Source organism: Macaca nemestrina, chromosome 5 (assembly GCF_043159975.1).
Source record: "Macaca nemestrina isolate mMacNem1 chromosome 5, mMacNem.hap1, whole genome shotgun sequence".
Lineage (NCBI taxonomy): Eukaryota > Metazoa > Chordata > Mammalia > Primates > Cercopithecidae > Macaca > Macaca nemestrina.
Window position 1 is genome coordinate 139,326,872 of NC_092129.1, and position 13,231 is coordinate 139,340,102.

At 51.9% G+C, this 13,231-nt stretch overlaps 3 protein-coding genes across 14 annotated transcripts in view; 2 read left to right on the plus strand and 1 right to left on the minus strand.

The window, feature by feature from the left end:
- The window catches only part of LOC105489576 (zinc finger protein 318), a 62,317-nt gene extending 60,054 nt beyond the window's left edge, over window positions 1-2,263 (plus strand). The window contains exon 14 of one of the 2 annotated variants that reach the window (XR_011623703.1): window positions 2,133-2,263. The gene's annotated coding sequence lies outside the window, so the exon portion shown is untranslated. Of the gene's footprint in view, window positions 1-2,108 lie in introns of both variants that reach the window. The other variant, XR_011623702.1, reaches the window with a different exon arrangement.
- A 74-nt stretch (window positions 2,264-2,337) lies between these two features.
- On the plus strand, window positions 2,338-11,206 carry LOC105489572 (cysteine rich protein 3). Of its 10 annotated transcripts, none has more exons than XR_011623706.1 (8): window positions 2,338-2,468; window positions 2,805-2,899; window positions 3,318-3,375; window positions 3,472-3,603; window positions 4,717-4,788; window positions 4,888-5,015; window positions 9,685-9,758; window positions 11,079-11,206. XR_011623706.1 is itself a non-coding variant. In XM_011754463.2 (8 exons), the coding sequence occupies exons 1-8, from the start codon at window positions 2,426-2,428 to the stop codon at window positions 5,403-5,405; spliced, it is 648 nt and encodes a 215-aa protein (XP_011752765.1). In that variant the 5' UTR covers window positions 2,338-2,425; the 3' UTR covers window positions 5,406-6,114. The 10 variants fall into 10 exon arrangements, 9 of the variants coding, with proteins under 9 accessions (XP_011752765.1, XP_011752766.1, XP_011752769.1 ...); XM_011754463.2 differs by lacking the exons at window positions 9,685-9,758; window positions 11,079-11,206 and adding exons at window positions 5,110-5,167; window positions 5,344-6,114; XM_011754464.2 differs by lacking the exons at window positions 9,685-9,758; window positions 11,079-11,206 and adding exons at window positions 5,110-5,167; window positions 5,344-6,114 and having other exon boundaries at window positions 4,921-5,015.
- LOC105489571 (solute carrier family 22 member 7) lies at window positions 2,390-13,182 on the minus strand. Of its 2 annotated transcripts, XM_011754459.3 has the most exons (10): window positions 12,679-13,182; window positions 11,936-12,039; window positions 11,381-11,535; window positions 11,096-11,264; window positions 9,905-10,028; window positions 9,473-9,582; window positions 8,759-8,973; window positions 8,410-8,518; window positions 6,982-7,188; window positions 4,920-6,546 (listed from the first exon to the last, which is right to left on the minus strand). In XM_011754459.3, exons 1-10 carry the CDS (start codon window positions 13,069-13,071, stop codon window positions 6,492-6,494), a joined length of 1,641 nt encoding a protein of 546 aa, XP_011752761.1. In that variant the 5' UTR covers window positions 13,072-13,182; the 3' UTR covers window positions 4,920-6,491. The 2 variants fall into 2 exon arrangements, with proteins under 2 accessions (XP_011752762.1, XP_011752761.1); XM_011754460.3 differs by lacking the exons at window positions 4,920-6,546; window positions 6,982-7,188 and adding an exon at window positions 2,390-2,480.
- Window positions 13,183-13,231: the final 49 nt, after the last annotated feature.

Here is a 13,231-nt window from a genome sequence, read left to right on the forward strand (position 1 = left end):
AAAAAAAAAGAAAAAGAAAAAAGAAAAGAAAAAACAAGAAATGACAGGCAGAAACAAGACAGGAAAATTCAGCGGAAGCTAAAACTAAGGATCTTGAAATATTCCCTAAAACAAGAAACAAATAATGAGAAAGCGTAGAAAAATTTGTTACAGTGTGGAAGGCTTCCACCCTTAGAACTTAACAAGGATGATAAAACAAGTGTTGTAAGTAAAAAGTATTGATGGAGACAATTCAGGAACAGGATTTACCTAAATACTTCATATGAATTGAATCATATGATATGTGGCCTCTTGTGTCTTGCTTTTCTTACTTAATGTTTTTATGGTTTACCTGTATTGTAACATGCATCAGTATTACATTCTTTTTTACGGCTGAGCAATATTCTATCATACGGATATACTACATTTTGTTTATCCGTTATCAGTTGATGAACTTTTGGGCTGTTTCTACCTTTTGACTGTTGTAAATAGTACTGCTATGAACATTCATGTACAAGTTTTTGTGTAGACATATGTTTTCATTTCTCTTGGGTATATACCTAGAAGTGGAATTGCTGGGTCATATGGTAACTCTATGTTTAACTTTTTGTCGAACTGCCAGACTATTTTCCAATTTGGCCACAACATTTTATGTTGCCACCAACAATGTATGAGGGATCCAATTTTGCCACATTCTTGCCAACATTTGTCTTTTTAATTATAGCCATCCTAGTAGGTGTAAAAAAGTATCTTATTGTGGTCCTGATTTGCATTTACCTAATGACTACTGATGTTCAGCATCTCTTCATGTGCTTATTGGCCATTTGTATTTCTCTAGAAAAACATCTATTCAAATATTTTGCTCACTTTTAATTGGGTTGTCTTTTTGTTATTGCATTATAAGTTATTTATATAATCTAGTTACTAGATCCTTATCAGATCTGCAAATATTTTCTTTCATTCTGTGGATTTAAACTTCTTGAAATATTCTTTGAAGCACTATTGAACTACTTTTAACAAATATTTATCTGGGCATGGTGGCTCATACCTGTAATCCCAGCACTTAGGGAGGCCCAGCCAGGTGGATCGCTTGAACCCAGAAATTCGAGACCAGCCTGGGCAACATGGCAAAACCCCATCTCTACAAAAAAAATACAAAAATTAGCCAAGTGTGGTGGCATGAGTCTGTAGTCCCAGCTACTCCAGAGGCTAAAGTGAGAGGATTGCTTGAGCCGGCGAGTTGGAGGCTGCAATGAGCTATGATGCACCACTGCATTCCAGCCTGGGCAACAGACACCCTTCCTGAAATAAACACATTCATTAAAAAGACAAATATTTAAAAATTTTAAAGCAAACCAGATTAGAAATGTGTAGTTGGTGTTCATTATTTATTTATTTATTTATTTATTTTGAGATGGAGTCTCGCTCTTGTCCCCCCAGGCTGGAGTACAGTGGTGCAATCTTGCTCACTACAACCTCCACACCTCCTGGTTCATGCGATTCTCCTGCCTCAGCCTCTAGAGTAGCTGAGATTACAGGCATGTGCTACCATGCCCGGCTAATTTTTGTATTTTTAGTAGAGACGCGGTTTCGCCATGTTGGCCAGGCTGGTCTTGGACTCCTGACCTCAGGTGATCCTCCCACCTCGGCCTCCCAAAGTGCTGGGATTACAGGTGTCAGCCACTATGCCCAGCCGCCTTACAGCTTTAGGAGCAAACGACTGTATACAGACCATGTTTTGAAGCTTCCAAACTGAGTCTTGAGTTCATTAAGGGATCCATCATAGTGATAGCTATAGCTGTTACAGCATTTATATGCCAGGCGCTGTTTGGGCACTCTACATGTATTAACCTGTTTAACTCTCATAACAATCCTATGAGGTACAGACTGTTACCATACTTACTGCACAGATGAGAAAATGGAGGCAGAGAGGGAGGGTAAGTAATTTACCTGAAGCCAAAGAGTAGGGTACCAGAGATGGGCTCCAGCTTTTGTTGCTTTCAACCACTTGCTATATTGCCAAGGTGGAATTAAAACATTTCAAAGAATGCCTCCTCCCTCGCTTTGGCGAGAGTAGTGTTTTAATGGTGTCTGTACTGTGAACATTTTTCCTGTCCTTACCGCTCCAGAAACTAGTAGTGCTCCCTGTCCAGGTGTCTTCGTTGCATATTTGCCTTCCCAGTCTGGAGTCCACTCGGCTTCAAGATCCTCTCTCCTCCCCGTGGGTCTGAGCGAGGCTTTAATGCTCTTTGAAGTAACAGCGAAATAGCCGTATGTCTCCCAGGTAGAGTGGTTCTAAATTTTTGGTAGCCAATGTGCGCTGAGGAACAGCGGATTCAGCCCAGGGAGGCTCAAAGCTGAGCCGTGGGTGGAGCCAGCGGAGGGGGCGGAATGAGTCGCGGCGGCGTGCCTACTGTGTGCCGTGTGCGTTGCCTGGAGCGGAGCTATGAGCTGGACCTGTCCGCGTTGCCAGCAACCCGTTTTCTTCGGTGAGGCCCGGGCTGCAGAGGGGGCGAAGATGGGGCGAATGGGAGCCGCGTCCCTGAGGACGCGAGGGCTGGCCACACTATGGTCCCAGAAACCCTTTTTCACTTGCAGCGGCTGGTAGTCTACGCACCACCCGCACCCACTCGGGTCTTCTCCCTTCCACCGAGAGCTCTGTGGGGAGTATGAAACCGGAGCGGGATGGAGCTGGACTCCTGGAGACACTCCTCTCCAGGGAGCAGGGCAGGCCAACCTAATTCCCTAGAGGGCTGAAGGGGGAAAGGAGGGGCCCCAAACTTGGACAGGCTCCTCGCAGCTCAGTTCCACTTTGTCCTCCATAGCTGAGAAGGTGAGCTCCCTGGGCAAGAACTGGCACCGCTTCTGCCTGAAATGTGAGCGCTGTCACAGCGTCCTGTCTCCTGGCGGGCATGCAGAGGTAAGGCCTGGCCAGGGAGTACTGTCCTGTTTACATCACTGCCTCCCACCCGCCAGGCACCAACCCCCAACTTCAGCCCTGGAGACCTGCCAAAGAGAGCCTCAGTAGCCAACCCCAAGGCTACACACCTGGTGGACCCCACACCAGCCAGGATTTTGGGAACCTGGGTTGTAACTGTGGATCCCATGGCTTTGGGAGTCAGGATGGGTGGGAAGCAGCATCACCTCCTGAGCTGCTCTTGCTCTTCCTCCCTTGACCATAGTGGAAATATTGTCATGCCAGCCCATCCCCCACCCCTCCCAGGCCCACCAGACTTAGCCAGTGGACAGACACACCTGGTAGCCTGTCTGGAGGAAAGGCCTGTGGGGCATGGCTCCCGCTGGCCCTGAGTAACCCACTTCCCTCTGCTTGTGCCCAGCACAACGGGAGGCCATACTGCCACAAGCCATGCTATGGGGCTCTCTTTGGACCCAGGGGTAAGTACCAGCCTGAAAGGGGCCAGGGGTCAGCAGAACCCTCCTGGTGGCTGGGAGCTGGGGGCTCAAGCCTGACTTCCCCTATTCTCTCTTCAGGGGTGAACATTGGTGGTGTGGGCTCCTACTTGTACAACGCCCCCACTCCCAGCCCTGGCAGCACCACTCCTCTCAGCCCCAGAAGCTTTAGCCCTCCCAGGCCAAGGACTGGCCTCCCCCAAGGCAAGAAAAGTAAGTAAGACTGCGCTCAGCTCCTCCTAGTCCTCCTCCTGACCCTTCCCCAAGCTGGAGCGGAGGGTGGGCCAGGTGGCAGTCTCCTACCCAGCCCTCTGCTTCACATTCTCACAACTTCGTTCTTAGCAAAGTCTTCTCTATCTACCTCCCGCTTTTTTTTTTCTCTTTCTTTCTTTCTATTCCCTCATGTCAGCTGCTGAGTTAAGATGTAAATTGTTGGGAGGCCAAGGCAGGCAGATCATGAGGTCAGGGGTTTGAGACCAGCCTGGCCAGCATGGTGAAATCCTGTCTCTACTAAAAATACAAAAATTAGCTGGGCATGGTGGCTGGTGCCTGTAATCCCAGCTACGGGGAGGCTGAGGCAGGAGAATCATTTGAACCCAGGAGGCGGAGGTTGCAGTGAGTCGAGGTCACGCCATTGCACTCCAGCCTAGGCAACAGAGCAAGACTCCATCTCAAAAAAAAACAAAAAACAAAAAACAAACAAACAAACAAAAAATAGTTAATTGGGCAGATAGCATTATCCCCTCTCCTTGCATCCTCGCATTTTACAGGTGAGGAAAGTGAGATCCAGACAGGGCAAATGACCTTGTCCATTCACAAAGCTAGTCAGAGGCAAAGCTGGCCAAGAACTTAGGTCTATCCCAGGCCAGGGCCGTGGAAGGAATAACCTACAGGAGAGGAGTCATTGGGATAAGGCCAGCCTCTCACATTCTCCAACTTTTCTCCTCTGGTCCCTGCTTCCTTCCCTCCATTCCCTGAAGTAGGCAGTGACGCTATGCTCCCCAACACCTGACACCCATGCCCTGGCCAGCTCCTGTATCAGCTCAAGTTTCCTGAGGATTGAGTTGCTAGCAGGGTTGGGATGGTGTGTACCTGAGCCCCTGGGAGGATGACAAGGAAGCAGGTAGTCCCTAATACACATAGGGATGGGGCAGGAGGTGGAGTCAAAGGGGGCTCAGTTCCGGGCCTATAGAAGACAGACTCTTGGGTGCCTGGGTCGAGCACTCTGGAATGAGCATGGCTTTTGGAAGAGGACAGTGCCATATGCAGGCAGGTGCTGGTGGGCATCTCCACCTCAGACCTACCCAGGGCCTCTTCCCCTTAAAGGCCCTCCCCATATGAAGACATTCACTGGAGAGACGTCGCTGTGCCCTGGTTGTGGGGAGCCTGTCTATTTTGGTAAGTGACAGTGGAAAGCTTGGGGAGGGGGATACAGGGTGGGCAGCAAGGGGCAGGGAGGTGATCCAAGGCAGGTGGGTCTCCCTACTCTACCCCTAGAATGGAAGCACTACCACTTCTCTCCACCACCAGCTGAGAAGGTGATGTCATTAGGCAGAAATTGGCACCGACCCTGTCTGAGGTGCCAGCGTTGCCGCAAGACCCTGACTGCTGGGAGTCATGCCGAGGTGAGCAGGGCAGGAATGAGTGGTTATGTTGGGAGGAGGCTGGAAATGGGAAGAGAACCAGGCTGAGACAGCTCTCTTTCTCTCTGTGTCTCAGCATGACGGAGTCCCCTACTGCCACGTCCCCTGCTACGGCTACCTGTTTGGCCCCAAAGGTGGGCAGCCCCATCCCAGACACTGGGCCTAAACTATGGCATGTACATGGTCTGTGGGGATGTGTGGACAGCTTCCCCTGTGGTTAAGCATACCCTGCCCCCCACCCCAGTTCCCTCCAGCCCTGAACCCTGCACTACAGACCCAAGGCCTTTGGTGATAGGGCTCTCTCTCTCAGGTGTGAACATTGGCGATGTGGGCTGCTACATCTATGACCCAGTGAAGATAAAATTCCAATGAGACGCTCACAGAAAAGGTCACCCTAACTCAGGCCTCCCATCATGCCCCTCATGATCCAATGGGAGCTACAAAAATCTCCAGTCCCATGGGGGTTGGGGATGGTGGGATCGTGGGGACCTGGGCCTAGGTTCCATGGTAGGCCAGAGAGTCTAGACTTTCTCTGCCAATTTTTCCCTTTCCCATTTCTATCTGGTTAGTGAACAGCACATTTTGAAGGGTATCCTCCTCCTGGCCATCACAACCCCCTTCCCCAGCACATTCTAGAGCTTCAAGGTACTCATAAAATTTGTGTTTATTGAATTTCTGCCTCTCTGGCTTCTCCAATAAAATGTTGGCTCCCATGCCTTCAACTCTTCTTTGGGCATGAGACCAGTGGGTTGGAGGATGGGGAGTGTAGGGGTTGGGATGACATGCATTGCCCTGCAGGGTGCCTCAGAGGTAGCAGGGCCAGCCATGAGAACAAAAAGCTATGTTCTTTTTGTCCCTTGGGCCTGGCATTGGCAGTCCTAGCACCACACAGTGGACAGCATGCCCACTAGCCCCATTGGTACCAGAAGTCTCATATGCTAGTCCTTTCTTTAGCACCATCTCTAGAAGAAGCAGAAGCACCTTATTCAGTAACTCATTTGAGCATGGCAACAGATCCTATGGTAGAACCTGCCAAGAGGCTTCATTATCCATTTGGGAAATGAACAGACTGAGGCCCAGAGAGGGAAAGCCACATGCCCAAGGTCACACAGCAAGTTAATGGTGAAGGTGTTATCAGAGCCCAGGGCAGATTCGGTGGCTTCCTATCCAGGGCTCTTCCCACAGCTCTTCACCACTGCCCCAACCCAAGGGGAACCTTTATTTATAGAATCCTCCCCAGCCATGAGAGGGGTGCCCAGCAGCCACTGCATTCTGGGAAGTCAACTGTTCCTAGAAGCCAAATAATCAAGGTTGGATGAGCACAGGGAGAGGGTACTGGCGGCAACTCCAGCCCTAGGCAGAGGGTTCGATACTCCCAGCCTCAGTTGCAGGGCCTGCCCTTCTGCTCTCCCAGCCCCTGCTGCAGAGCTTCTGTGGAGGGCCTGCCTCCACTCCCACTTAGTTCTGGACCTGCTTCATGGGCATCTCTTCCTCCTGAAGACTGGTTGGGGCACTAGGGAGGAAGGAGTCGTGAGCAATGGTGGGATTTAATCCCCGAGCCTACCACCCCAGCCTGCACCATCAGGGCTGTCCCAGGGCTCTCCCTAGTTTCTGATATACAAATCCCTATACAAGTGACTCACACACATGCTTGTGCACACCCCTGATGTGTAGGCATACTTGAGTGTGCACATATACACGTCTTCCTGAACAGCCTTATGTATTTGTGTTCATACACACATATGGACTCATGTACACATTTATGCTTGCAGTTTACATACCCCCCAATCATGCACCCTGAAACACTCACCTGTGCACACTCACATACATGCACCAAGTACATATGTGCATATATTTTCCTGTCTGAATCCTAAAGTGTTAGGTATCTGAGCACCTGCATCCATAAAAATGTGCTCACACGTACACAGACACAGTCCTGTGCACACACCTCTTTCTCTCCACGTCCTGGATGGTCTCTGGCAGCTGTGCCTGCCTCGTCTCTGGCAGCAGGAGGGCGGTGCCGGCAGCCAGCAGGGCGATCCCCCCATAAGCAAGCTTGGGCAGTGACAGCCACACTCCATCCAGCAAGGCCGCCAGTGGGGCCAAAGAGCCCCCCAGCCGGCCCACCAGTGCAGTCAGCCCCATCCCTGTCTGTCTGTTCAGAGAAAGAGGATGAGGGAGGCAGACAGTGTTCACACCTACCTGGGGTCATGCCCCACAGGGCTTCTCTCCAGGGTTGGCAGGCCCTGATACTCCCTTCTCCCCATATAGCTAAGAAAACTAGGACTTCTTTCAGTTGGTTTTCCCACCCACCTTCAGGCCAGGAAACCCCAAGCCAGCACCCACCAGAGGACAGGGCCCCCATTCTGACAGAGTACCAACCAGGTACCACTGAAAGAGAAGACAAGCCACCAGACTGGGATAAGGAAAGAGTGATGTGGAAAGAAGGTCAGTAGTTTGTACAGGCCCTGCCATGACCAGATGCTTAGAAGTTTCCTTTTCCTACCTCCCAATAGCTAGCTGAAAGACCCCCCTGGGCCTTTCAAGGGGTTGCCCTTGGGACAGTCCTCAAGGGCATCTCTGCCTTCCAGGGGTGAATGGGATGGGGGTGGGCAGAATGGGGCTTCTTGGGGCTGTTTTCTTTTTACTATTATTATTATTATTATTACTTTTTTTAAATTTATGTGTTTATTTGAGACAGAGTTTCTCACCCAGGCTAGAGTGCAATGGTATGATAGCTCACTGCAACCTCCATCTCCCAGGTTCAAGCGATTCTCCTGCCTCAGCCTCCCAAATAGCTAGGATTACAGGCGTGCGCCACCACACCCAGCTAATTTTGTATTTTTAGCAGGGATGGGGTTTCACCATGTTGGTCAGGCTGGTCTCGAACTCCTGACCTTCAGTGATCCGCCCGCCTTGGCCTTACAAAATGCTGGGATTACAGGCGTGAGCCACAGTGCCCGGCCTTGGGGCTGTTTTCTTAAGGAGGCCCAGAAAGTATGTCTGATGTGGCTTAGGGTCACATAGTACAGAAGATAAGATGCCCTGCCTTCTCCAAGACTAGGGCAAACACAGAAGGCCCTGATTAGTTCTGTATTCTGGGTGTAGCGTGAAGAATGAGTGAGAGGCTGGGTGCAGTGGCTCATGCCTGTAATAGTGCCTGTAATACCAGCACTTTTGGAGGCTGAGGCGGGAGGATCGCTTGAGGCCAGGAGTTTGAGACCGGTCTGGGTAATATAACAAGACCCCATCTCTACCAAAAATAAAAAAAAAAAGGACTGAGAGAGACCAGGCTGTGGCGTGTGTATGTAGAAGTGTTGGTTAAGACACGTGACTAACAAGCCCCATACCCCAGGTTGGTTGCAGGTTTCCTTACCTGAGCACCGTAGGGTACAACTCCGAAGTGAACAGGTAGACAGTGGTGAAGGCAGCTTCAGAAAAACCTTTCCCCATCACTGCCAGGACGGTGCTCCAGGACTTCATGTCTGGAGGGAAGCGGGTTCAGATAGTGAGAGGGCCTTGGAGGAGAGCCAGGGGTGTTCTGGATAGAGTGCAGAGTCTCCAGAGTGGGCTGAACTTAAGTGGCAGAGAGTCTGAGCTCACTGGGTAAGAGTGGGGAGCTGTGGGGAGGAGTGGATTCTTGGCCAGGAGGTAGGTCTCCAGGGAGTGGGCAGGGTTCCTGGCCCAGCTTCTGGGGTGGGCAGAACCTATGGGACTGGGCTCACCGGAGGTCACTAGCAGTCTAGTGCCAAGCGCCAGGGCCGTGCCCAGCAGTGTCCCGGCTTGCGTGAGGCGGCGTCCTGCGTGGCGCACCGACAGGTAGACCAGCAACTTGAAGGGCAATTCCACGGCCCCAAACAACAGCTGCGTCTGGTACACATTCAGCCCCAAGCCTGACACATCCAGACTCAGGCCGTAATAGGAGAAGTTCACTCCGAACCTGAAAGGAGTTGCAGTGCCACTCGGGGGACCCTCCTTCCCATCCCTCTTTGGCCTCTCTTCTTAGGAAGACTTGGCCTTTTACAAGGGCAATCTCCTTCCGTCTCCGTGACCCCCCTCCCACCACCAGGACCTTCCCTGACATCCATAACGCCCTCCGAGTGTGCAGCAGGCGCCAGTGGTCAAAGCGCCTTTACCCTAATTTTCACAGCAACCCTGACATGGAACTGACAACAGTCTGTTTTACAGAAGGGACACTGGGGCTCTGAGTGGCTAAGTGATCCATCCCTTTCCAAGTAAGGAAGTGGGAGTCTGAACTTGAACCCATGTGCCTCTGCTGCCTGCTTCATTTTCTGACTTCCCCGGGCAGATTGCCCACCGAGGCTTATCCTCCTGCCGTCCACTGTGACACTCTACTTGTCCCTCAGAGCCTTTCTCACACTCAGTACCAGCCTGGAGTTTGCTCCTCCCTCCTACCACACCCACACCAGCCTCCTCACCACACCACCACGCAGCACAGTGAGATGTGTCGGAGCCGTGGCGTGCGGAACAGGTCTAGGTATGAAGGTCTTCGGACCACCCGTTCCTCGGCAGCCACTTTGCTCACAGCCTGGTAGGGAAGGAGGTGAGGTTGTAATATCAGAGTTGGCTATGTGATCTCAATGGGATACAGTACTCTCCCCCCACCCCTCTCTATTCCTCCCATATGCAGTGGTAGGGGTGGAGATGCACATGGCAGCTGAGAAGAGTAGGTCTCAAATGATGGATGTGGCCCACCAGAGCCAGGTAGGACATCCTAAAGAGTTCGGAACTCTCCATGGGGGCCCAGGGGCTTTTCCTGCCATACATGGTGGGCTGTGGGAGGGGACACTTGACACAGCCCACCCCCCACACACACATACATGCATGCTCACAAACACATTCACCCTCACCTCCTGGCTGAGGCTGTCCTCACACACTGGCCGCCCATTGAGCCTGGCACAGTGGAGCAGGTACCTGTGGGCCTCTTTCACACGGCCCTGAGTTAGAAGCCAGCGTGCAGACTCAGGCACCCACCTAGGAATAGGCAGGAGGCCCTTCAGCCAGAAAGTCATGACCCTAAGCCACATGTTCCTGGACATACTACAGGCTCTCAACTTCCAGGGTCTTGCTCATGCAGTCTTCTCAGCCTGGAACATCAGCCCCTCCCCAAGCCCTCCACACTTGATGAGCTTTTATTCATCTTTCAATGCCCAATTTAAAAGCCACCTCTGGGCTGGGTGCAATGGCCCATGCCTGTAATCCCAACACTTTTGGAGGTCAAGGCAGGAGGGTGGGTTTGAGCCCAGGAGTTCAAGATCAGCCTGGGCATCATGGCAAGACTCTGTCTCTACAAAATATCAAAAAATAAATAATAGCCGGATGTGGTAGCACACGCCTGTAGTCCCAGCTACTCAGGCTAATGCAGGAGAATCACTTGAGCCTGGGAGGTTGCGACTTCAGTGAGCTGTGATTGTGCCACTGTACTCCAGCGACACAGCAAGACCTTATCTCAAAAAAAATAATAATAATAAAGACAATAAAACACCTCTTCCCACACTTCCTTGCCCAGGCCCAGGTCCTCCATAGCCTGGGAGTCCCTTACTCAACTGAATTGGCCTTACCCTCAAAACCAGCTCCCAGCACCAGCCACTCACTTCTCCCATGGGTGGCAGGAGGGAATAGGATGAAGGAGGGACAGACATGTAGACATATCCAGAAGGGTCACCCAAGGTCAAGTCATCTTTGGGAGGCAATGTAGTACCCACGCTACCTGTCCTCCCACTCTCCTGCCTGAGTTCCCCACCCCCATGCTGGCCCTGCCCCTATCCCCAACTCTGCAAGATGCCAGCCTCAATTTATGTTTGGCTCTTTGTCTCTCTGTATCTATCTTGTTCTCTGCTTCTCACTGTTCCTTGCCATCTTCTTTCTGTTGATCTCTGTCTCTCTGTCTCCTTTTCTCTGTCTCTTTCTGTCTCTTGGTCACTTACTCTGTTTCTCTTTCCCTTCATCTCTCAATCTCTCTATCTTCAAGTCTCAGGCTCTGATTAATCTCATCTTTGACTTCCTGTATCTCCCGCTCCTCAGCTGCCTGCAGTCCTCACCAGAGGCTGAGGATGCCTGGGGCACAAGGCAGGGTGACAGCTAGCAGAAGCCATCGCCAGTCCCGTATCAGGTACCCAACCAGTGCCAGCAGCATCACGCCTCCTGTCCAGAAGGTGCTGCTCAGGACTCCGGCCACAGTGCGGTGCTCCACATCCAGCCACTCCAGCTCTGGCCCAGGGCAGGAGACAGGAAGATGGTTAGTGAGGACCAGATGGGCTCAGTCTCACTCTGACAACTGCCTTCTTCCAGCCCTCTAGGTCCTGCCTGTTTCTTGCCTGCCTCACCCAGTGGCATCACGATGATGGTAAAACCAGCCAGGGCTGAGCCAGTGAGGGTGCGGGTGATGGCGAACATTACATAGCTGACGGAGGCTGCAGATGCCAGGCCCAGCACCAGGGTACTCACGTAGGCCACCAGCAGCAGACGCCTCCGCCCAAACCTGCAAAGGGGTCATGCAGGATCAGTTCCCTGTGGAAGGAGGTTCTAAGATATAGTAGACTAGGCTCATACCCCAGCTAGTGGGGGAAAGTTCCCCCAGCCAGTTTCTGGTTTTTTTTTTTTTTTTTGCGATTTTTTTTTTTATTATTATACTTTGAGTTCTAGGGTACATGTGCATAATGTGCAGGTTTGTTACATATGTATACTTGTGCCATGTTGGTGTGCTGCAGCCATCAACTCATCAGCACCCATCAACTCGTCATTTACATCAGGTATAACTCCCAATGCAATCCCTCCCCCCTCCCCCCTCCCCATGATAGGCCCCAGTGTGTGATGTTCCCCTTCCCGAGTCCAAGTGATCTCATTGTTCAGTTTCTTATTGGCCCAGTGCCTCACCCCACCTGTCAGACAGATATCCAAAGGCCATAGCCCCCACCAGCACACCGGCGAAGAAGAAAGTGGATGCAGCTCTGTTCAGGCCTTTCTGCTCACACACCAGATCCCACTGCAAGGACAGGCAGAAAGGGACCTGCTGTGAACATCAGCCCTCTCCAGCAGGCGCCAGCTCCTCCTCTCCAGACCCTGGAGCCTTCTGAGGCAAGCTCTGCCGTTCTGGTACCTCTGTGCCAGATAATAAACCTCCCAGCGATTCATGCCAGTTTGGGGAATAGGAAAGTTTGTCCCTCCCCAGTCCTGCAGCCTCAGCTTCTTCCCAAGGAAGGCCTTGACCTGCTGCCTCCCAGGGAGACTCTGCCTCCACTGACATTCCACCTCCAGATGGATTATGTAAATACCGACCTGGGACTGGAAAAGAGGAAGGGAGAAAAGAAGGCGTCTATTGTTTCTCCACCTCTTGCTGCAGAAATCGCCTTCTCAGCTCTTTGTCCCAAGTCTGTGAAGCCACTTTAGCCCTTCCCTGCCTTAATCACCTCCCAATTAATGATGATGATAATAGTTCTTGTGTAGGAGCCTGTTACTACAAGCCATGAACTAAAAGTGTCTTATATTCATAGCTCCCATCTACAGGTTGGTAAGCTGAGACTTTACAAGGTAAAGTAATACATCTAATGCCTATACAGTAACCACCCAAGGCAATGGCAGGGCTATCCCTCTCACATGTCTCTCAACTTCTGGACTTAAGTACCTCAGTTGCAGTGGTAGAGGAGAACTCTGAGTGGTCGTACTCCCAGCCCTGAGAGCAGGGCACTGTGGCAGGTTCATCCTCCAGCTCCCCACGGCTCTGCCTTTCTTCCCCCAACGTGGTGTTGGGGAGAGCCTGGGGGTAGGCAAAGCGGAGGCAGGAGCTAAGCGTGCCATCGGGCTCCCGGGGAATGTAGGCCTCCAGCCACGCATCCTGATGGCTGAAGTTGGCAGGGGCACCCGGCAGGGCACATCGGTGGGCAGGCACAGCAGCCAGGAAGATGGGCAGGAGGAAATGCAGTGGTAGCAGCACTCGGGGCAGGGCCAGCAGTGCCACATTCCGCAGTTGGAAGGGCCCAAAGCCGCCCACCTGCTCCAGCAGCTCCTCAAAACTCATGCTGCTCTCCCACCAACCGTTTCAGGTGCAGCCTCCCTCTAGTATCCAGCCAGCTCAAACTGCCCACCGCATAGACCCTTGGACTCTGGAGGCGGGAGTGGATGGACTGAGTGAAGAGCCTGCAGCCAGAATCCAGCCCTCAGGGGCTGGCCCAGGACTG